Source organism: Podarcis pityusensis, assembly GCF_964106645.2.
Source record: "Podarcis pityusensis genome assembly, chromosome: 2".
In the NCBI taxonomy this organism is placed as follows: domain Eukaryota; kingdom Metazoa; phylum Chordata; class Lepidosauria; order Squamata; family Lacertidae; genus Podarcis; species Podarcis pityusensis.
The window spans coordinates 58257760-58281887 of record NC_138029.1 but is presented as its reverse complement, the minus strand read 5'-3'; the positions used below and the strand labels follow the sequence as shown (position 1 = coordinate 58281887).

The following is a 24128-nucleotide window of genomic DNA, read 5'->3' as shown; positions in this document are numbered from 1 at the left end:
GTTTTGGAACTCAAAACGCTTCCTAACGGTCAGCCTGTACTCTTCTGTCTATATCAGTATTGTTGGCACTGACTGGCAGCAGCTCTCCAGGGTTTGAGAAGGAGGGGATGCAGCTCAGTGGTAGAACAGCTGCTTCAGAAGATTCCAGGTTCAGCTCCCAGCACCTCCAGCTAGGGATGGGAGACACTGGAGGGACGCTGCCAACCAGTGTAGACTCTACAGAGTTTCCTCCTATGTCGGGAGGAAAAGGTTGCTCAGGGAAGGAGAGCTGGGAACAAAAGTGAAACTGAGGGTTCTCTGGGCTGCGCTTGCCACCCCACCCCACTTTCAGTGCCCGTCCCTGAGACGGTCTTTGGTCAAGCATGACACAGAGACAGCCAGGGGAAGGCTCGGTGCGCCTCATAATGGGCCAAACTTGCGCAGAGGGAAAAAGCAATTCTCACTTCACTGGCAGGCCGTAACTCAGAGACTCCAGGCGCCCATCACCCGAGCCCCTCTCCCTCCGGCAGGTTGGTTGGGGGTGATGAGAGTTGGAGCCCAGGAAACCCTTAGCGGGACACCTGGGCGCCCTGCAGCCTCCATTGCCCTTCGCCAGCTAGCCAACATCTCCCGCTGCCTTCCCTCCTTTCGCGTCTGGGACTGCCGCCTCTGCTCCCCCCCCCCCTCCAGCACAGGTGTCAGCTATTGGGTGGGATATGCAAATGCGCCGGTGACGTCATGCAGCGCCGGTCCAGACAGCAGAAATAGGGCAGGAATTCAGCAAAGCAGCATTGGCACCTCTTCGCGCCTGGATTGCGACCGAAGCGGCTCCTCCTCCGGCCGCCTTCGTCTGTTTTTGTTCCGCTCCAGCTCGCTTTTCTCCCCTTCCCCTGCTGCCTATCCCTTCCCTCTCCCGCTCGCCGCCAGCCTTTCGCGATCTCCTCCCGCTTCGCCCTTCCAAACGTTCCTGCAGACTTCATCCCACCCCCACCCCATCCACCTTTCCTGGAGAAGATCTTGCGTGTTTCAAGAAAGCCCCCCAAACTCTGACGTCTCCTCTTCCAGTAGCTGTTGGCGCTGCTGCTGCGGCGCTCTGCATCCCGAGGCTCCGTCTGCCGCGCTTGGAAGACCGCTACAGGTAAGCCTTTGATCTCCTCGGCCAGGTGGACGAAGGATGGGCGAGCCGGTAGCCGAGCAGTCGTTTCCTTTCTTTTCCTCCCCAGCAGCCCCGATTCTCAACAAGGTTCATGGATCATCCAAGTGGGGGCGACTCCCCCAAAGGATCCCATGTTCCCTTCTGGGTTCTCTGCGGAGTCTCTAAAGAGCGAGCGAGAGTTTACACGCCGGTTAACTTCGTCGGCAGAGAAGCCGGCGGGGCGCGCAGCGATTCCTGCTCCCCGGTGCAGTATGAATGGTATTCGGGGTGGAGGCGGTGCGGTAACGTCAGGGCGGAGAAGGATTGCTGGGGAGGACGGGGCTGGTGCCATCCCCGGCTCTTGCTGGAGGGAACTGTCCACCTCCGTGGTGCTGAATGGCTATGAGAGAATTCAGCCCGGCGCGGAGAGCGCGGTGAATGGCCGTTCTGGGGCAGTTCACCTTTGCTAAATTCTCTTCTTCTCCGGACACCCCTTTCCTTGCCGGTGAGGGCTGATGGTTTCAAGTTTCCTCTATATCTGCCTTGCCTCAGTTGCAGCGTTTGCGAGTGTCGGATGGACCGAGAAAGATGCTCCGCGAATCCGACCGGGTTTGCTTTGTCCTCTTGGCCAGAGGACCTCGGGTTCCTCTTCCTTTCCAGTTCCGCTCTGCTCGTGACAGAGCTCGGGGAACTGGGGATTTTTTGGCGGGGGGCGGGGCGGGAGGCTTTCTTTTCTATATTCCTTAGTTCAGCGGTGTGAATAGTTTTTCAGAGCTCAATATGCTAGAATCCAGGTTGTCCTGCAGTGGGGCAGTGAGCCATGTGAGAGATGCAGAACTCCTGGCCAAATCTTTTACAGTCCTTAACTTAAGAAAGAAATGGCACGAAGTCCCTCATTTGTTTTGCATGTTGCAAGCCATCTAGGGACTTATTCATATCAACACCTAGGTAAATTGTGCTTTGGACTTGTTGGCCCACTCTAGAGAATGGCAAAAACATTCACAAATTAAAATACAATGGTGCATTAAATTAAAATACCCAAGTAGCTTTCCCTGTCCTACAAACACACAAACCACCTTTCTTCTTCATACTTCTATTTAAATTGCACACTAAGTGTACTACTCAACTTGAAGAAGTAGGTTGCAGTCCAATCCTATCAATGTTTACTAAGAAGTTTAGTCCCACTGGGTTCGATGGCGCTGACTCATAGTATGCAAGACTGCAGGCAGGGTCTTACAACTGGGGTACTAGGCAACCAACTATTTATTCATTTTTGTTTTTGCATAATCAAAAGTTTTGCAGCACCTCCTCCCTATAGAAGCTGTAGAAATACAACTGTGTGTATTCTGTATAATCCAGTGGAGCATATGGAATAAATACTTGCAACCATCTTCAAAGATATGTAAAACTAAACATTTTGTGCTTTGCTAATCTTATCCTTTTTGTGGCAAAATAGAAACGGACTAAAGATGAAGCCGTGAGAGTTCTCTAAAATGGGAAGATAGTTGGATGTTTACAGCACAGCTAGAAAAAGAAACTGGCAATATTGGAAAGATCAGGCTGTGGTGTAACAGTAGCCATGCAGTTAGACATTCACTGTATGCTGTTTCCAATAGCTTGATCACAACAGACTTACACTGAACCACACTGTTGCAGAGACAAGCACTCTTAACATTATTTAAAACAAGTGATGTGTTAGAGACATGGCCATCTGTCATGGATGCTTTAGCTGAGATTCCTGCATTGCAGGGGGTTGGACTAGATGACCCTTGGGTCCCTTCCAACTCTAAGATTATATGATTCCATGACTGTCTTCCATGGAAAGGCACAGACAATCTACAAATGACTGATAGATCCTCTAGGATCCATTCATATAAATATTTACTTGGAGGGATGCCCCATGGGATCCAATGGGACAATGCTAGGTAAGTGGGCACAGGACTGCAGTCTAAACCACACTGTATGCTTCTTATGCTTTAATTTAAGAGTTACAGGATTTATATTCTCTGACAAGATGCTAAAATGCTCCAGAATATCTTCAGGATTTGTGTTTTGGTCCAGAAATAACTTGAAAAGTTTCATAGGGAGGTTTCTTCTTATCTAACTCTTCCTCTAATCCAATATTACACTTTCCTTTTATTTATGCTGAAATTCTAACATTTTAAATACCTTGGGTCCTCATTTGTTAGTTGCTGTATGCTTCTGTCTTTATGGAAAATACTGGCAGATATCTGATGCATTGTCCTTTAACACACTGTAATATTATGGATCAGCCATCTGGTACTTCAACAAGGATACTGGTCTTTGTGTGGGGTAGCCCTCAACTGGGTTACATATAGCAGGGATGAGTTGTCCATGAGCTGTGGTTCTGAAATTCTGCCTTAGAGTTGCACTTGTGCTTTTTCTCCTTGTTTTGCCCCTAGGTGTCGCCTCTGCTGCTACACTGGATTTAAATCTCTAAAAAGAATGATGTGTTGTTTGTTAAAAAAAAGGAAAGGAAAGGGGGAAAACAGGGAAAATCCAAAGTTCAGTAGGGCAGATAGATGTCTTCTGATGTTCATGCTAGCTTCCTTCCCCTAGTGTCTTTTCCTGCACAGCCCTGAAAACCTAGGTATGCTTTGCCCTCAATAATTGCTGTGTCCTGGTTAAACAGCTAAATGTAATAGATTTTCCATGACATTCAGTAGAGGAAACTGATACTATTTCATTTCAGAGAAGTAGCATTCCTTGTTTTTTAATGCATACTTTGGAAGGACAAATTTAACAATGATTATAGGTTACAGTTGACTGCATGTATTTAACCCATCATTCATAGACTCATGTCCATTTCTTCTTAATAGCGCTATCATTCATGTGAAATGGCATTCAGTTGAAAGTGAGCTTATGCTGTTAAAAGTACAAATCAGTGTTACTTTCTGAAATCATCTTTAAACTACTACTGCGCATTTTTACCTTTAAAAGTGCTCCGTTCACATATCTTGTCTGGGTGGCTAACAAACCATAAAAGCAAAGAAGACTGAGAGCAGCAGCATAATTAGAATATCACATTAAAGCACCTGAGATAAAGAAAACATAAGCATCATGGTAGAATAATACTAACCAGAAAGGTCTGGGAAGGGGGGGGGGGGAGAGAGAGGTTTTCACACCAAAATATATCAAGGTGGGTGATAGGCAAACCTCTTTAGGGAAATCATTTCACAGGCAGGGTGCTACAATTGACAAGGCCCTCTCACTGTTCATCATCCCCTCAATTCAGAGGGCAAGGTCACCCAGAGAAGGCACCCCACAATAATAATCTCAATACTTAGACAGGTATATGTTGTACAGAGTGGTTCCTGAGTTCCCCAAGTACTAAAGCATATCGTGCTTTTAAAGTAAGCACTAGCACTTTGAATTGTGCTCATAAATGAGCCAGCATTGATTACTACTACTACTACTACTACTACTACTACTGTTATTATTATTATTGGTGTGATATAGTCTTCTGGGACCAGTCTGCATGAACTCAGCACACAGCAGCTACACTGCAAACTGAAGTTTCCAGGAAGTCTTCAAAGGAAGCTCCATGTATAACAAAATTGCCAAGATCTGTTTTAGAGTTTCCCAAGTGAATGGATAGGGACGCTGGTGATGCTGTGGTCTAAACCACCGAGCCTAGGGCTTGCCTATCAGAAGGTCAGCAGTTCGAATCCCCGCGACGGTGTGAGCTCCCGTTGCTTGGTCCCTGCTCCTGCCAACCTAGCAGTTCAAAGGCACATCAAAGTGCAAGTAGATAAACAGGTACCACTCTGGCAGGAAGGTAAATGGCATTTCCGTGTGCTGCTCTGGTTCGCCAGAAGTGGCTTAGTCATGCTGGCTGCATGACCTGGAAGCTGTAAACTGGCTCCCTCAGCCAATAAAGCGAGATGAGCGCCACAACCCCAGAGTCGTCCGTGACCTAACAGTCAGGGGTCCCTTTACCTTTACCTTTACCTTTAAGTGAATAGATAACTTGTCAGGCTATTTTAGACTATGAGGGGTTGCAACTAATGCATATGCTGGTGGAAGGAACTACATTGTCATGGAGGCTAACTTAGTTTGCAGCAACAAAGTTTGATCAATCAGCATCCACACATTATGCAACTGATCTTTCAAGGGCACACAACCCTTTTAAAATCAAGATGAATGGCATTTCCTTGCTGTTTTTGCAACATCCTTGATAGGCAGGGGCAGTGTATCTCATTTCGCCACTTGAGGCAAAATAGGAAGTGCCGCATTGCCTCGCCACTCCTGCCACTGCCACCACCACCTACCTGCTCCTGCCTCCACTGCCTGTTCTGCCACTGCCAGGTGGGCCGCTGCATCCACCACTGGCAGAGAAACAGAACCGCAGTCACACTAATTTTGGGCAAGCTCTCACCCCAAATGGACTCAATCTTGCCCCAAATCAGCACTGATGGTGGCAGCACTTCTGATGTACCCATGGACATGCTGCCTGGGGAACTTCTGCCACCTACCCAATGACCAGGCTGGCTCTGTTGATAGATCTCAAAGCAGCACAGAAAAGTACCATGCCCTTGCACAGCTTTTCTCTTCTTTACTAAGTTGATACTCATACGATCTTTAAATCTTTACTTTTCTGTTCCACGTATTGAGTTTGAAATGCCTCAAATTCTATTTTCATTATAATAATATCTGGTGGTCTACTCCACTAACCTTATGGCCTATAATGTTGAGAAAACTTTTTTATAGTATTTTAGCTTTCATAATTTTTTAACTACTAATTTCTTCCACAACTCTGTAAGCAGCTCTTGCCAATAATAGCTAATAATTTTCTAGCAATTTCAAATCATGAAATGGTTCAAGCACAGCTCTGATTACAATAGACATTATGTCTTCTGCCCCAAATGTTCAACAGAAAGTCCCAATCAGACAGAACTGCAAGTTCCATTAGGTACAAGTGCGTCTGCTTGAGCTTTTAACATGAATTCACTCAATTTTTCTTAACAAGTCAGTTTTCATTTGATTTGTGTAGAAAAGTAGCTATAGCACACCAAATATAAGGTGAGGGTCAAAATGGGAACAATGTTACACATACTTACATACATTGATTCATGCAAAATACAGAAAATGTATCCAGTAAATAAAAATCCAAAGAAGCATTTGCTGCTTGTACATTTTTTCAAGGTCACATTAATAATACAGAATGACAAGGTGACATGCATAATGTTGATGTTCTGGTGTAGGAACCACTTCTTTAAGTCAGAAATGTCTGCTTGACTTCAACAGCAAGCTGGGAGAATGTCATGCATGCTCTAGTTTGCACTGAAAAATACTGATTTTAAAAATAGTTACAATTCAATGCAGTGCATGGGTGGTTAATTGGTTTTCTGTTCCTAATTGCTAGCAGATTGCAAAAGTGTGGGGAAATGATCTGATCCAAAACATGGAATGTTTTGAAATGTTTGATATGAGGGAACTAGCCCAAATCCAAAAGCAATGAAATGAGACAAGTGACTGCAGCTTCTATTAACATACCAGGCTATTTGGGGGATGTAGTCAGAGTAATTTAGATGAAACCTTTTATTTGGCCCATGCAAAATGACTTCTCCTTCAGACGGATATAAGAATACTGGATCCATATGTGATATTTTGTGTATCATAAATTTTACACAGCTGCATCAAAGATAAAATAGTATATTTCCTCAACATGGGTACAGTATGTTTTTGTTGCTTGCTTCATTTTTATCAGCTCTTTCCAAGATGTTCAAACCAAGGATCAATTCTACTCTGTCTATGATTGAGTTTCTATCTTTCAGCCCGGTTTGTACAATATATCTGTGGATACAGATAATCTAAAATATTTCTTATGGGTTGAACAGTTGTTTCTTCTATACATCTTCACAAATGTCCCTAATGTGTGTCATAGAATCATAGAATTGTAGAGTCGGAAGGGACTTTGTGGGTCATTTAGTCCAGCCCCCTGCAATGCAGGAAACTCAGCACGTGGTTCCCCTCCAATTTGAAACCAGACCAGACCCTGCTTAGCTTTCCAAATGTGGTAGCAGTTTTATTGCTGCACCAGACAAGCAAAATCATTTTCATGGAATAATAGAAGTGTAGAGTTAGAAGGGACCCTCAGGATCATCTAGTCCAACCCCCTGCAATGCAGGAATATGCAGCCAACCCATATGGGGGTTGAACCTTCAACTTTGGCATTATCAGCACCAGACTCTAATCACCTGAGCTATCCAATTTACATCATCATCATCCTCTGTGCTTCTTACAAGTTCCTCAGAATATTACCAACTCACCACGTCCTCAGAGTAATCCTGGCTGAAATGCAGAGTGTTCATATGAATCAAATCTCCACTGTACTTACATATTCCTCCAAAATAAGCTGTGTGATGCAGAAAGTTTGTGCAGTCCTGAAACAGAGCTGATAGTGATAGTGTTTCATCTTAGCTGCTTTGTTTATTTCCTGATCATCCCAGCATTGACAAGAAGGGAAACTCAATACTTGGTTACTTTGTGAGACAGACACAGGGGGCAAAATGAAAGCCCTGTGCTAAGTTTTCTGCTGTGTAAATTTTTACAAATGCTCTTTGTCTCAAATGGAATGCCTGGCAAAATGTAACACATTATACTTGGTGCCATTTAGGCATCTCATTCATCAAAGCCTAAGAGATTAATCCGAGATGGTGTAGATAATTAATTGGAACTGTAATTTAACTTCATGATGGTTTGCTGAAAGGGTTAGTATAGAATTGTGCTATTAATTTTCCTAGGATTAGCAGCATTTTATAAAACTGATGGGCAGTAAAATTATTTTCCAAGCCTCACAGCTATGCAGCTGCTGCAACAAATTAGCAACTTTGTTTGAGGAAGTGAAGCTCAGATTTGTTTTGGAAGCTGATTGTATTTCTTTCCGTGTGCTCAAACTAATAAAGCAGCTGAACTGACAATGCCTGAAAGGTTTGATTTGTTCTTCTTTTTGTGGCTAACTTTCAGTGGCCGTTCTTTGGCAAACTTTTCCATAGCGCTACTTTTTCTAATAGCTCTATACTGGAAGTATTCTGGAAATTGCATTATCAAACATGTGATATAAGTGTGTGTGTGTGTGCGCGCGCGCGCACGCACATCTAGACATACAAACATATGATCTTCTAAGTGTGCATGGCTTGTTTTAAGCTATTTTTAGAATAGTGGTTCACCTGCTCTGTTGTTGTATTTTGCACTCTAGTTTCCTTGTTCATTGTGAACTACCCCATTGTCTTACTTTTATGGCTGGCACTCTCTGAGACAGCTTGATGGTCTTGGGAGTCGGAATGGTTTCTTCCGAACTGGTGATGTAGTTGTGTTCTTTATTTCAAACACAAAGGAATCCGTGGATGAGGGAGGAAAGGCAAGTGTTGTTAGCTTGTGGGCAGATTTGATGGCATATTGTGCGCTGTCTGCCACTGAGAAGTGCTGCTTGTGGAATTACATGAAGTGTTGAGCTTTTCTCTTTTTTTGGTAGCCATCGTGCAGTGAGACAGTCAAGACTGTTGAATGTAGTTTTAACTTTTAGACTGAGGGCCTTCGTTTCGCAACTCATTCCTTGACTCACACACTGAGGGCAGCTCACACTACTGGGCATGAGAATCCAGCCCTGGAGGATGGGTACAAGGAGACTGATCCTGCCAGTGTCGGGACCTATTTACCCTAACAGCAGCAGCATTTTCTACAAGTGCAATTGTTTTAGTGCTTCCCCCATTCTGTTATCAGCCAGCGTGGTATAATGGTTAAGAGTGGTGGACTCGTAATCTGGTGAACTGGGTTCGCGTCTCCGCTCCTCCACATGCAGCTGCTGGGTGACCTTGGGCTAGTCACACTTCTCTGAAGTCTCTCAGCCCCACTCACCTCACAGAGTGTTTGTTGTGGGGGAGGAAGGGAAAGCTGCTTTGAGACTCCTTAAGGAGAGTGAAAGGCGGGGCATCAAGTCCAAACTACTACTACTACTACTACTACTCTTCTTCTTCTTCTTCTTCTTCTTCTTCTTCTTCTTCTTCTTCTTCTTCTTCTGTTTGCACATGTTTTCCATTTAATATGGGGAGTGCTTTACTGCATGCATTTGACATTATTCAGATGTCACAAGGGCCTTTTCAGGAAGCCACTAGAATAGTGCCTAGGCACTAGAGGGGTTAGATATAAATGTGTATGTAGACATATTTATTATTTCATTTCACTTCACTTATTATTCCCTTACTATGAACATCTCACAGGTGTTTCACAATAAAGAATAAGGGCAGTAAAAGCATCTGCAATAAAACAGTTTCATATTCAATACAGAACCTGGCTGGGATACAATCAACCCAATGCCAAAGAGTCAGCAGAGAAGGCACCTGTCTGACATGCAATGGGAGGGACTTTCAAAGGGTAGGTCCCACCACACTAAATACCTGATTCCAACACTGTGCAGGGAGCAGACCTCCTGATAAGGTGCTTTCTGCAGGATACCCTCTCATGTAGGGTGCCATGATTGGTTGGGTATGTAGGGATGAGGTAATATTTTAAGTAAATAATAGATGAATCAGTAATAAACACACCTCTCCTTAGTTCCCCTTAGGAATAAGGAAGTGGATGCTTGTGACATCAGCACCCATATGAAGAATAACTAAGTCTATCTATAGCTGGAGAACAAGGTTGTATGGATAGATCACTCCATATTTGCTCTGTGCCACTTTAAAATGTGTTTACCCATAATTCTGGCCTGTCCTGTATTATTTCCTCATCAATCTGGCCTTTAACAATTCTTTATGAAGTCTGCATTTAAATGCACTGAAAACAAATTTCTCTTAAAACATGCTTTTTAAAAAATGTGCTTAGATATAACCTCTCTCACCACCGAAGAAACACAAGTGAATAGCAGAGAACCTGCACAAGCGACGCTGACACAAAACCCCACATATATTAAGTAAAATAGAAACATCGCCACCCGACCCCACCCCCACTCATCTTTCCCCCTTTTCTTCCTAATGTCTCAACAAATGAAACTGATCATTTCAGTTGATCAGAGAGAGAGAGAGAGAGAGAGAGAGAGATTTAGAGAGATTTCTTCTTTTTCGGAGCCAAAATCTGCAGTGTGACCACTACTGGGAATCCAAACCACATGGCTAACTCTACAGGCATGCTCAGCTACTTCTGTGAATGCAGGTTTTTACCTACTGCAAGAAAACACTTCACCCTTTCCCAAATGATGGTATTCGATGCCAACATGGGATAGACCCACGAGGATGTGTCCTTACTTGAATGTATAATCATTTATTGGGTTGGGTGGTTAAGGTTCAAGATTTTGGTATGTAATGTGAAACTGTGTGAAGGGTACTAGCTTGCTTCCGACATTCTTTACCTGAGCACTGTAATCTGGGGGCCTGGGTCGAGAGGGGCCTTCTGTACTCATAGAGGCTCCTCACGCATTTTAGAACCCTGACTTTTTAAAGCAGTTTAAATAATGTCTTAAGAAGACTACTGTTGCAGAGAGACACACGACACAGAATCTGCTACAAATATTTTAGACTGGTAATGGCGTCAGGCTGCATCCACATATAGCAGTTATTCTGTTTCCCTGACATTTCCCTAATTGTTAATTTCCATGTAATATATGACCTTTCACACGGTGCAAAAGCCACTTCTGGAAATTTAGTGGAGTATTGTGGAAGTTTAGTGCTCATTTCTGTGCTAATTGGTTGCATACGCATTAACCCAGAAAATTGTGGGAGTAAAGTGATGAATTTTAAGGCATGCTGGCATACCATTCTTTCCTGCTGTTTTCATGGGTGAATCATGTGAGAACAGAAGTCCACACATGTACAAAGTGTGAGGGAGTAGCGATGTTGTCCAATATCGGTTAAAAAGCCACCGTTCCATAACACAACAGTTACAAACATGTGAAAGGAATGTTAGAAAATGGGGGCAGAAACACTAGCATTATAATCAGGAAAACTAATGCAACATTCCCCATGTTGGAATATACCCTCTGTGTTTCTTATAATTATCCTAGATTGCATTTGGTATTGGGTCAGATTTCTGCCACCCTTCTCTACTGCACACAAAAAGTTGCACTTCTTAAGCAGAATCTAACCCAAGATGAGGTGCTCATAAATATGCATATGGGTTTGATTGCATTTAACCCCAGTAATTTAAATCAAAGTATGTTAAAACTCACTCTGCACAAATTTTATCACCAACTTGGTAATTGCTTGACAGCAAATCTGATTTTAGGCAGGGAAAGCACTCTAAAGCATGATGAGGAAACTGCTCTCCTGGCATGCGCATTGGGAAATATTAAACAGTCTGGGTGCCGAGAGTAGAACAGGCTTCTTTGTCTTGTACTCTCTAAGCACAATCTGTTTAAGGAGTCTGTTCAATCTTGGCTTGAACTCTAATGTATAAATTCATTCCCTATTAATGCATGTGATCTTTTTCACCCTCCTTCCACCCAAAATGACCCAACATTTCCCTATTTACAGCCTAACCCTCAGGCAGTTGGATTTGGAAGTTAGCTCTGGAGGGCTTATTTCATACTTCAAGCTTAAGAATGAAGACTCTGAGTTTTAATGAAAGATACATCTGCTGGTTTGACATCAAGATGTTAGAAGCAGAAACCTTACTGCCAAAGCTTCTAAGAATGGTGTTCCCCGACTTTCTACCCTCGGGCCCACTTGAAACGACTTAAAATTACAGCCTCTTCAAACCACAAAATGGTGATGCAATGACTTTGTTGGTCACAAAATGGTGGCAGTGGAGACAGAGTTCAGCATAATTAGTTGGTTTCCCCCCTTTTTAAAAAGTGATTAATTCTTTGGATTTAGTTACTTTCTTCTGAACATCAGGCTTCAAGAGGAAATACATCAGAGCATGGTGGCGCTGTGGGTTAAACCACAGAGCCTAGGACTTGCCGATCAGAAGGTCGGCGGTTTGAATCCCTGCAACGGGGTGAGCTCCCGTTGCTCGGTCCCTGCTCCTGCCAACCTAGCAGTTTGAAAGCACAAAGTGCAAGTAGATCAACAGGTACCGCTCCAGTGGGAAGGTAAACGGCGTTTCCGTGCACTGCTCTGGTTCACCAGAAGCGGCGTAGTCCTGCTGGCCACATGACCCGGAAGCTGTACGCCAGCTTCCTCGGCCAATAAAGCGAGATGAGTCCCGCAACCCCAGAGTCGGCCACGACTAGACCTAATGGTCAGGGGTCCCTTTACCTTAACCTTTACCTTTATGAGCTGCACTTAATTTTCTGTTTGGTTATGGATTTGTGTAAGCCATCCCACTGCCTCACCTATTGCATGAGGATATTTAAAGTGACCCATTTAATGGGGTTGTTGCAAAGATTAATGAGATAATTTAGATTAAGTGGTAGAAAGAGTTGCAAATAAAATATTGTATAAATGCTAAGGATGCAATCCAAAGTTATGCATATTTCTTTGAAATCAATGGAGATTCAGAAAACTATGTATGTATCCTTATGAAACCGGATCAGAATTTTGTGAAAGTCTTCATGTTTCACAGTTGCTTTTGGAAATGATCATATTGTAGCAGCAGTCCTATACACACACATTTGGGAGTAAATCCCAATGAACCCAAAATGATTTATTTCTGAGTAGATATGCACACGGTTGCACTGTAGGTCTTGCACTGGTGTGTTTTCTTTCAGACTCTGTTCACTGGTGTGCAGCTCTCTCTCTCTGTGTATGCAATCCATTTCAGTCAAAATAATGCAAATTTCCCAGTGGACCTGCATCCAGTAAAAGCACTTTTTACTCAAATGAGATACAGTATTAACTTGTGAAAATTAAACTGGATTGGGGGGGGGGGGGCAGCATGCTCAGCCCTAATGTCCTTGCCTTTTATTCATGGCAGCCTTTTAGCCTTTCCGGTTCAGATATTCCCTTACAAGTAGATTGTGCCAGATAACCAGGTACTTCTCCCCCACCCTAACAAGAATGCTCACACTGTAAAGGCCTAGTATAAGAGAGGAAGCCGGGATTTACCATAGTGACCATTGTTCTGCTATCATCATCAATATTTTTAAAGGGGCCTAACGTGCTGGATGCATCCAGAGATAAAAGTAAACAGGTTACGGCTTGCAGACTCACACCCTTAAATTCAAAACAAGAAATAATGACAGGGAGCTGCAATAGGTCATTGTCTTCCTGTAAGCTACCAGGTATGCTATGTAAGAGAAATATAGCTGGAGGATTTTGGTGTAATGGTGGTTCATTTCATTTTACTCTTCCCTCCCCACCCACCCCAAATAGGAATAAAATAAAAACTGGATCCTAGAGTCTTGACTTGTGCATCTTCACGTGACTCTTTTTTCCTGAAATTTCCATAAAGATTATAAGAAGTTGATAGACATCTAATCTATGGCTGCCATCCTATCCACACTTTTTCAGAAAAAGCCCCCTTGAATTCAGAAGGACTTGCTTCTCAGCAAGCATGCATGTAAGGTTGTACTGCACAAATCTTTCAATCCCTGAATATGGTTAAGGCAGGAAAATGTCTTCCTCTTTTAGCAACTAAAACTAATGCACTCTTAGAAATGTTTTTGGCGGCTCTACGCACTAGTAAGACATCTGTTCACACATGAGCTGCTTTGTCTGGCAGATTTTTTCTGTGAAAAGATGATTTTATGATACTGTGCTGATGACATGGTTAATACATCCCATCTGAGGTATTAATTTGCCTGTCACTCTATTCATATCCCTATTGTCTTCTGATCCTTAATGCTGGTGTTCTGTTAATTTAAGCATAACGTTTCTTATACTTTAACAGAGTAGGGAATCCAATTCAGCCCAAGGGCCACATTCCCTTTGACAAATCTAAAAAATAAAATTGATAGACATATATTATATAGTATATAACTATTTAGCAGAGTTAAAACAGCTTGGAAGCTGGAGCCAAACCTCCACCCATAGTTTCAATCACAGACCACTAGCATAGCTTAAAAAATCAAAATAAAATACACAGGAGTACCACTGGTAAAAGAAACAAAGGTTATTCACTTACAGTTACTTCATGTTCACAAGGATGGCTTTGGATTCTATGTCTACACTATGAGCAATAGTTTCATGGCTGCCTTGTAGAAGAGAAGAGGTAAGGGGGAGAGCAGAAGGAAGTGACAGAACATATACATTTAGTGGGAAACCACAAGGTATATTTTCCCTGACTCTCTGTTAGTCTCAGCACTGCCCTCTACTGACTGGAGACATGCAAGGTTGCTGTAATGAGTATGGGTTGCTCGTGCGTAAGTTGCCACCTCTCCTGGCTATGTTGCCTTGTTAAACCTTTCTGTCTGGACAGCCCTTCACTTCGTGGCTGCCTCAGTCGCTAGCAGAATCCGTCAGTGGGCGTTTCTTAAACCTTTTCCAACATAAAAGTTGTTTGACGCCAAGTCTCCTCCTACTCTCCCTGCGCAGAAGCCTTCTGCGCAGGGAGGGCGTGGGTAGCGGAGGACCCGGGCTCTCCCTGCTGGTGTCCGGTGAAGAGTCCGGGAGCCCTCTCGCCGATTCCCCCATCTGCCCCCCTTTATCCCTGGTGTTGCGCTGATTTGCTTCCCCATCTGCTGAGCTGCCTCTCTCCCTGCTGGGTCCTTCTCCAGCATCATTTGAGAGCCTTCCCTCTGCCTCTAGCTCTGGTGTCAGTTCCCTGACATCCACCTCCCCCCAGGACCCCCTCCACCCCCGGCCCAACCTGTTGACCCAACTTCGTCCCTTTCTTCGGCCGACGATGCGGGGAACCCCCGGAAGGAGCTGTCGCCATCCTCTGAGGATTCAAAACCCGCTTCCCACCCGCTCTGATCCCTTCCCGCGGGGTGGGCCTCCCAGTCTGATTCTTCTTCCTCCGAAGCCTCTTCTCCCTCCCCTTCGGAGGCAGAAAAACCCACAAAATCCTCTTCATCGTCTGTGGTTCCAAATTGCTCCTCCCAGAATCTCGCTAGTGGTTTGGGTTTGTCCGGGAACAGGTGGTGGAATTCCTCCACCAGATACCCGTCAGTGATTGCTTCCGCAGGAACCCACGTGTTTTCCGACCCGGGTTCTCCCTCCCAAGCCACCAAGTACTCCACCTGGCGTCCTCGCCACCTTGAATCAAGTATTTCCATGGCCAAGTTGTGGTGCTCCCTCTCTTCTACCTGTGGGTGTGTGGTGACTTCTCCCTCTCGCCCCGGGAATCCCCGTCCTTCCCTGTACGGTGAGAGTAGGGACCTATGGAACACTGGGTGTATCTTCATGCTGTCAGGCAATTTGAGCTTGAATGCCACGGGGTTTACCTGCTGTGTTACCTCAAACGGTCCCAGCCGCCTGGGCTGCAACTTCTTGCACCCCCCCTTAAAAGGTAACCCTTGGGTTGACAACCACACCCGATCTCCCACCCGTATGGTCTCCCCTTCCCTACGGCGCTTGTCTGCCTGCCTCTTGTAAATTTCCTTGGCCCGCTCCAAGTTCATCTTAAGTTGCTGGTGCAGGGCTTCCATTTCTTCCACAAACTGCTCTGCCGCCGGTACGCTCCAACCTTCCTCCCCACTCCCCGGGAAGGCCCTGGGGTGACACCCATAATTGGCCATGAACGGGCTCATTCCCGTGGACACATGTTCAGCGTTATTGTACGCAAATTCAGCCAGCGCTAGTTTCTCTACCCAATCGTTCTGCCTCTCGCTGATGTAGCAGCGTAGGTATTGCTGGAGTATACTGTTCGCTCTTTCTGCTTGCCCGTTGGTTTCTGGGTGTCTCGCCGTTGAGAAGCTCACTTCGACCTGCAGCAAGCTCATGAGCTTCCTCCAGAAACGGGAAGTAAATTGTTTCCCGTGGTCGGAGATAACCCTCGAAGGAGCCCCATGCAACCTGAAGATGTGATCTACAAACAACCTGGCTGTTTCCTCTGCCGTGACCGCATGTGAGCAAGCTATAAAATGGCACATTTTTGTTAGTAGATCGACCACTACCATGACCACTGTCTTCCCCCGGTACTTGGGCAAATCGGTCATAAAATCAATGGACACCACCTCCCAAGGTCTCCCCGGCGTGGGTAAGGGTTCCAGTAATCCTGCGGGGGCAGCCCGCTCCCCCTTTGCCCTTTGGCAGCGGTCGCACCCCCGTACATATTCCCGTACATCCTCCCTCACCCTGGGCCACCAGAACTGCCTGGTGACGAGCATCATGGTTTTGTGCTGTCCAAAGTGTCCAGCTTTGGGGTTGTCGTGGAGTTGTTTGAGTACCTTCCCCCGTAGGGTCTCCCCCGGTACATACAGTGCCCCCTTATAGTACAGCACCCCTTCCTTCTCCTCAAACCCTCCTTGGGTTTCTCTTCCGTCTTGGAGTTCCTGGATTTTAGTTTGTGTGAACACGTCGTTTCTAGTAAGTCCGGCCAGTTCTCGTTTCCCCACCAAGGTTCCCCCACACACCCATCAGTCCTCGGGGATCACGTGTCGTCTCTCCGGCAGCCCCTCTCCTTCCATGTACTCCGGCTTCCGGGAGAGAGCGACTGCTCTCACGTTTTCCTCTCCTGGCACGTATCGGATTTCGAAGGAAAACTTGGAGAACTCCTGTGCCCATCGAATCTGTCTCTGGTTGAGCACTCGTGCGGTCCTCCAGTATTCCAAGTTCTTGTGATCTGTACAAACCTGGATCTTGTGCTGCGCCCCTATTAGTAGATGGCGCCATCGATGAAACGCCGCATAGATCGCAAGCAGTTCGCGGTCATACACAGTATAGTTTTGCTCCGACTTGTTCAGCTTTCTCGAGAAAAAGGCACACGGTTTCTATTCCTGCTTGCTCCTCCCTGGCTGCAAAAGAACCGCCCCAATGGCTCTGTCGGACGCGTCGGTCTCTAGCCTCATGGGTTTCTCCAGATCCACGTGCAGGAGCTGTTCTTCCGATGCGAACGCCTTCTTCAGTTTTTCAAAGGATTGCTGGGCCTCCTCTGTCCAGACGAATTTCCTTTTGCTACTGAGACAATCTGTGATGGGTGCTGTCAAGTGGGCGAAGTTCTTGATGAACTTCCTGTAGAAGTTGCTGAACCCTAGGAACCTCTGCACGTCCTTCCGGGTTTTGGGAGCCTTCCACTCCAGCACTGCCTGCACCTTGCTTGGGTCCATCGCTAAGCCTTTGTCTGACAACTTGTACCCCAGAAACTCGACCTCTCTGGCGTGAAACTGACATTTTTCCAGCTTGACCCACAACTGGTGCTTCTGCAGTCGTTTTAGCACTTCCCTGACGTCTCTGACATGTTGCTCCTCATTGTCCGAATAGATTAAGACGTCGTCCAAGAAGGCTATGCAGTTCTTGTACAGCAGGGACCCCAACACGTGGTGCATGAAAGCTTGAAAACAGGCGGAGCCCGACTGTAATCCAAAAGGCATAACTAGGTACTCAAAGGCCCCCAGGGGTGTGAACATTGTGGTCTTCCATTCGTCCCCCTCCCTCATCCTAATCAAGTTGTATGCTCCCCTGTGATCAAGCATGGTAAAAATTTTCCCCTGCCTCACCCGTGTTAAAATGTCGTCAATCCTGGGCATTGGGAAGGTCACTGGTTCCGATACCAAATTGACGGCCCTATAGTCCACAATGAGCCTGGGTTGATTAGTGTCCTTTTTGTCCACAAAGAACACCGGACTGCCCCCTACCGCTTTTGATTCTCTTATGAAGCCTCTTTTCAGGTTCTTGTCAATAAATTCCCGCAACTCCTTCATCTCCCTGTCCGACATGGCATACAGTCGCATACACCCACCGGTAGCTGCGCCCCAGGGAGCAAGTTGATTTGGCAGTCAAAGGGCCTATGGGGGGGTAGTCTATCTGCTTCCTTCTCGCTGAAGACCTCCTGCAGGTCAGCATATTGTGGTGGCACCTCCCCTTTCGGCTCCACAGCTATCCCAGCCACCCTGGCCATGGTCATTCTTGGGGTTTCCCCCCCTAGACAGTGTTCCAAGCAGTAAGCGGACCCAAAGGTGACCGTTCTCTGATGCCATGCCACCACTGGATCATGTTGTGCTAGCCAGCTCATCCCTAATATTATTGGGGGCCCTGCCAGTGAGGCTACGTGAAAGGCGATGGTCTCCGTGTGCCTGGAAACCCTCATCCTCATTGGTGGGGTCTGGTGCGTCACTTCCCCTCCCAGAAGCTCCCTGCCATCAATGGTGGTTACTTGCAAGGGGAAATCCAGGGGCAGCAGGTGGAGCTGGTGCTCTAGTGCAAAGTCCTTGCTGAAGAAATTGCAGGAACTGCCTGAATCCAACAGCCCTTTCACCTTGACTGGGTGCCCATTCGGGAGTTCTAGCACCACTTCTATGGCTATAGCCGCCCTGGGGGGGTCTGGTTGGGGCACTTCTATTGGTTGCTGGCCTGGCTGCTGTGCCCGCTGAGTGGCAGCCAAGCGTTGGCGTTTCCCTGCTCCTGCCCCTTTACCATCTCCTCCTCACCCCCTGCAGCTCCCACCATCCCTTGCCAGGCCTTTCTTTGCGGGCACACCCTGGCAAAATGTCCTGGCCGCTGGCAGAGAAAACACTTCTTGGTGGTTTTCCCATCCTTTCCCTCCCTCTTGCGACCTTCACTGGAGTTTGAAACCTCCCATGTGCGCGCCCCATCTATTTCCATTGGCTCCGCCGGCGGGGAAGGCTGCCTTGGTATTTCAGGAATGCGGTAGTCATGGTAACATTGCTCTCTCCCTTCCCGCTTCTCCTGGGCCCGCGCTTCCTGCCTTACACCAATCGCAAGCACAGCCTTGGTCAGCTGATCCATTGACTGCGGGCGGGGTGCGCGGGAAAGTTCGTCCTTCACCGTTGGGGACAACCCCTCCTCGAACAGCATTTGAATGGGTTCAGAGTCCAATTCCCACCCGAGCCGGTGGACTAACATGGCAAAGCGTGACCAGTAGTCTCTAACTGACTGGTTCCCCTGTTTGCAGCCCATCAGTTCCCGTCGAGTCACACTTTGCTGTACATCACTGGAATACATCGCATCCAGCGCCTGGAAGAATTTCCTCAGGTCTTTCAAGGCGGCATTCTGCGTTGCCATTAGGGGCCTGATCCATTCTCTGGCCCCATCCTGCAGATGTCTGACAATATAGGCAACCCTCTCCCCATCGTCTGCAAAATCATTCTGTTGCAGTTCCAACGCGTACTCTATTTCAGTTCGGAACGCACTGTAGTCCTGGGGTTTCCCTCCAAATTTGTGTACCAGTCCCGGTACCTTCCTTGCTACGGGGGTGGGTCTGACCTGAGCATCCTGAGCCCGCCTTTCGTCCAGCCGCGCCGTCAGAAGAGCCACATGCTGTTCCAAATCTCGGTTCCTCTCCACCAGATTTTGCACTCCAGCTGCTCCCTCCGTGGCGCCAGCTTCTCCGGTTTTGCTCATGATGCTGCCTGCCTGTCGACGTGCACGAGCGACGTCAAGGACTGACGGATTGCTGTAATGAGTATGGGTTGCTCGTGCGTAAGTTGCCGCCTCTCCTGGCTATGTTGCCTTGTTAAACCTTTCTGTCTGGACAGCCCTTCACTTCGTGGCTGCCTCAGTCGCTAGCAGAATCCGTCAGTGGGCGTTTCTTAAACCTTTTCCAACATAAAAGTTGTTTGACGCCAAGTCTCCTCCTACTCTCCCTGCGCGGAAGCCTTCTGCGCAGGGAGGGCGTGGGTAGCGGAGGACCCGTGCTCTCCCCGCTGGTGTCCGGTGAAGAGTCCGGGAGCCCTCTCGCCGATTCCCCCATCTGCCCCCCTTTATCCCCGGTGTTGCGCTGATTTGCTTCCCCATCTGCTGAGCTGCCTCTCTCCATGCTGGGCCCTTCTCCAGCATCATTTGAGAGCCTTCCCTCCGCCTCTAGCTCCGATGTCAGTTCCCTGACAGTTGCTTATGCAGTGGTACCTTGGTTCTCGAACGTAATCCATTCCAGAAGTCCATTCAAATTCTGAAACGTTTGAAAACCAAGGCACCACTTCCGATTGGCGCAGGTGCCCCGGAAACAATAGCCAACAGCCACATCGGATATTAGGCTTCTGAAAAATGTTCGAAAACCGGAACACTTACTTCCAGGTTTTCGGCATTCGGGATCCAATTTGCTCATCAACTAAGCCGTTCGAGAACCAAGGTTCCACTTTACCTAGCACCTTTTAGTGGGACCAGAGGAAAAAGTGGGTGGAGCAATGAATGTGAACTCCCCCTCCCTTTTCTACAGCAGGCTTATGTAACAGAATGAATATCTGTCCATCAAAATGAAAGTGCAGTTATACACACCACTCTTCACTCCCACCAACCAAAAATGCAGTCCTTCCTAACGCAAACACCCACCACACATACCCAAACCCTTTAAAATAGGGATGGACAGCCCTTGGCCTTCAAGCTGTTTCTGAACTACAATTCTTATCACTTTGCAATGCTTGCTTGAGCTAATGAGAGCTGTAGTACAGCAACACCTGTGGGGCCAAAGGCTCCCTACACCTGTGCAAAGTTACAGATCTACAAATTTGTCCAGGGTAGATATCCAGGATATTATACTGGGCATCACAAGGGGCAACGTGGTCATGTGACTGCACAGCCAAACTAAAGTTCTGTTAACCTCACTCCATGCTGAAACTCAGTTTGGACATCAGCTGGTAAGATGCAGGTGCATTAAAACTGTGATTGGTGTGATAAGTCTTACTGCTTCATCAATGCAAATATTATTTGCTTTGGTATAGGAATCTTTACAAGCTACTCAAGTTATATGATAACTCCAGAAATAGTGTTAAAATGTGAACCTAGTCCGCATGGAATGTTGCTATTGACTCTGGTTGATACTGTTGTTTTTCTTCTTCTCAGACATACAGCAATGAAATCAATAAGCTTCTGGTCATTCCTCATATTACTTGAGGTTTTCCCATCAACTGCTTGGGGATGGATGGAATCCAATGGGAGCAAGCAATTTTATTCTGATACTGGGAGGCTAACACTTGAGGTATGGTCTAACTTTTCCTTGCTTTACAATGGCAATTCTTCTCTGTTCTTCTCTATGTCACTATACATCCTTTCCTGAAACCCAGATTATTATTATATTATATATATTATTATATATTCAGAATGTGAATAGTCTATACTATACAGATGGTAGTATGATTTAATGGCACAATGTCAGTTTCGATGTTCTGCTTTAAAAACAACAACACAACTTTACTAATCAGATTGATATCCCAACTTTCCTCTATTGAACTATATATATCCTATATGTGGTTTTCCATTTAACTTCAACTACAAACATGGGAGGTATTGACTTTTCCCAGAGAGATGTTGACTTCTCCCAGACTACACAATAAACTTCATGACTGAGTGGGGACTTGAGTCAAGATCCCTACAACTCAAAATAGCCATTTATTCTGATTCAGCAGTTCTCTGCTGTTGTTCAAGAGTCTAGGAAAGCCCAGACGTATAGCAAACCTAAGATCCACCCCACACAACAAGATGCTGCTGCTTTTCACTAATCTAAAAAATAATTTTCTCATGAGCTCTGGCATGAGAATGGCAACTTCAAGTGAGCTTTACCTGGGCTTGAAATAGAAGTGAGAAAAATGACAGGCACAGAAATTATCTCAATTAGCTACCGTATGGATGAGCAGATGATAGTCTGAGTTGGGCTACCAGTGCATCTCATTTGTGTATCACATTGTTTTATAACAGGAGAAATTTAAACTGCCAACATCTGATGATGAAACAGAGCTTCCTACCCAATAGTAATAATTCTGTTCTTTGCTTTGAATAATATTTTGATTCATCAACACCTTTTATAAAATGCAATATGTTCCTAAATACAAACAACATAAGTCCTCTGTGTTTATGCAAAATTTACAAATCAAGGTTGCACAAATATTCTGGTCCTCATGTTCATAAACAGACCGCAATATTTAAATTAGCTTACATTTCTTCCCTTCTATATAGTGACAAGGAATTTAAAAGCTATCTGCTAGTCTCTTTGGGTTGTAAATTAATGGCAATACTAATTTAGGTCCATGGTTATACTCTGATTGGAACTTTCTAACCACATGGAAAAAAAATTCCAATAGTCATTTTTGAATATTGTATTGAGGTAGTCTCCAAATCACTCTGAACCGAAACAGGCTGTTCTCCAAAGCAGTGAATAGGGATGCAAACTAAATCTCATGTTAATATACACCCCTAATTTCAATGTCCCTTAAACCCAAACAATGTATATATAGGACTGCAATATTAGATCCAGAAAGTAAAAACAACAACATTTTGTTGTTTTCTTTCCTTTGAACATTTGCATCCTGCCCTTCAATTCAAAGTATATCCTAGGTGACTTAACAATATTTAAAGCATAGAAATGTATAGATGCCACATGAAACACCACGCGGCATACACAAGAGTAAGAACAAAAGATAAAATTGCAGCATATGGCTGGAGGTTTAAAAACATAGGGAAACAAAAAGGTAGTTAGAAGAGCATGATTTTAAGATTCAACGTGCAAGGTCAACGAGGACAACAGTCTGCCAAAAATATTGGTACTTCAACATTTCCTATAGTCTGATGAGTGTTCTCCTGAACTACGAAGTTACATTCAACATTGCTGCTTTTCAACATGAATACCTTTCAGTCACAGAAGTACAATCAGGGCCTACCTGTGGAGCCAGACTTATTTCCTTAGCAACCAATGCACTCTTATGTTCAAATACCTGTCAGAATTGTCCTTTTGTGTACTTTGGAGAGTTCTGGCAGAATGGAAACTGTGACGGTTTAACCACATACAACACTTTTCTAGTTCCAAACACTTCCTGACAGAGATGGTCAGATTTTCCAGAAGCATCTCTCCAAGAACATGGCACCTCATGAAAGACTACCCTGTTTTATAAGACTCAATAGATCAGTGACTATCCTACAAGTGTAACAACAAAGGGAAAGGACTTAAAAATATATATCCACTGCACAGTAAGTCATTGGCCTGCTTTAAAACTATCAGGTAATTATTTCATTAAGAAGACATTGGGTGTCTCTTAACAGAAGGAATTATTGGAAATGCCATCAGTGGATTGGTTGCACATCGAGGTTTTGCATGCCTGTGAACCATCATAATGTATCCCGTGGAACTTAGAATTCTAGAATTGTAGATTTGGAAGGGACCACGAGGGTCATCTACTCCAACCCCCTGCAATGCAGGAATCTTTTGCCCAATGTGAGGCTCAAACCCATGACCCTGAGATTAAACGTCTCATGCTCTACTGACTGAGCTATCCTGGTAGCAGCAGTGGAGGAAGCCTCTCTGGCACCCAGGGGCAGGGCGAACCGCCCTTAGGGGTGGGGTGAATAGGGCAAACTGCCCATAGGGGTGGGGTGTGCAGCACCCATAGGGATGGAGTCCATGGCGCCCATGGGGGTGGGACGAGGCATGTGACACCCTTAGGGAGGGGCAGGGAGGGGTGGGCAGCACCCATAGGGACGGGGCACGCCATGGGGCCTCAGCCACCCTACAGCTGGGGGGAGGCAGTGGGCGGACAGAGTGGAACCTGCAGGTGTCCGAGACGTGTGGCTTGAGTGTGCTGCAGGCCCAGCGGTGAGTGCCACCACCTGCCATTTTGTCACCCCCCTCAGTAGGGGCACCCGGGGCGGACCACAGCTACTGCACCTGCCTTGCTACGCCCCTGCCTGGTAGGCTTCTTTTTTTTTATCTTACAAAAGCCCCGTGCCCTCTGACTTTATGGAGGGGATCTTAGGAGATTGTGCTGGTAGGAAGAGCTGAAAAAAGCACCCATACATAACACCACACAAAACACATTAGAGTCCAGTACAAAGATGGAGCTCCCTTGAATATTTCTTGGCTTTGTGTTTAGGCCACATCTTCACTACACATTTAAAGCAGTCATAACTTTAAACAGGGCTCATAAACAGGGCTTTAATCCCACAGTTCAGTTTAACCACATAGGTACCTCAGGTTACAAACACCTCGGGTTACAAACACTTAGGTTACAGACTCCGCTAACCCGGAAATAGTACCTCAGGTTAAGAACTTTACCTCAGGATGAGAACAG

The 24128-nt window shown here is 45.8% G+C and overlaps 1 protein-coding gene across 3 annotated transcripts in view; it reads left to right on the top strand.

Annotated features, from left to right (window-relative positions):
• Positions 1-659: 659 nt before the first annotated feature.
• Positions 660-24128, top strand: part of FSTL4 (follistatin like 4) — a 375555-nt gene continuing 352086 nt past the window's right edge. For all 3 annotated transcript variants that reach the window (XM_080997135.1, XM_080997134.1, XM_080997133.1), the window contains exons 1-2: positions 660-1117; positions 20914-21049. In XM_080997135.1, the coding sequence (XP_080853261.1) occupies positions 20924-21049 (126 nt within the window). In that variant the 5' untranslated portion in view covers positions 660-1117; positions 20914-20923. The remainder of the gene's footprint in view (positions 1118-20913; positions 21050-24128) is intronic.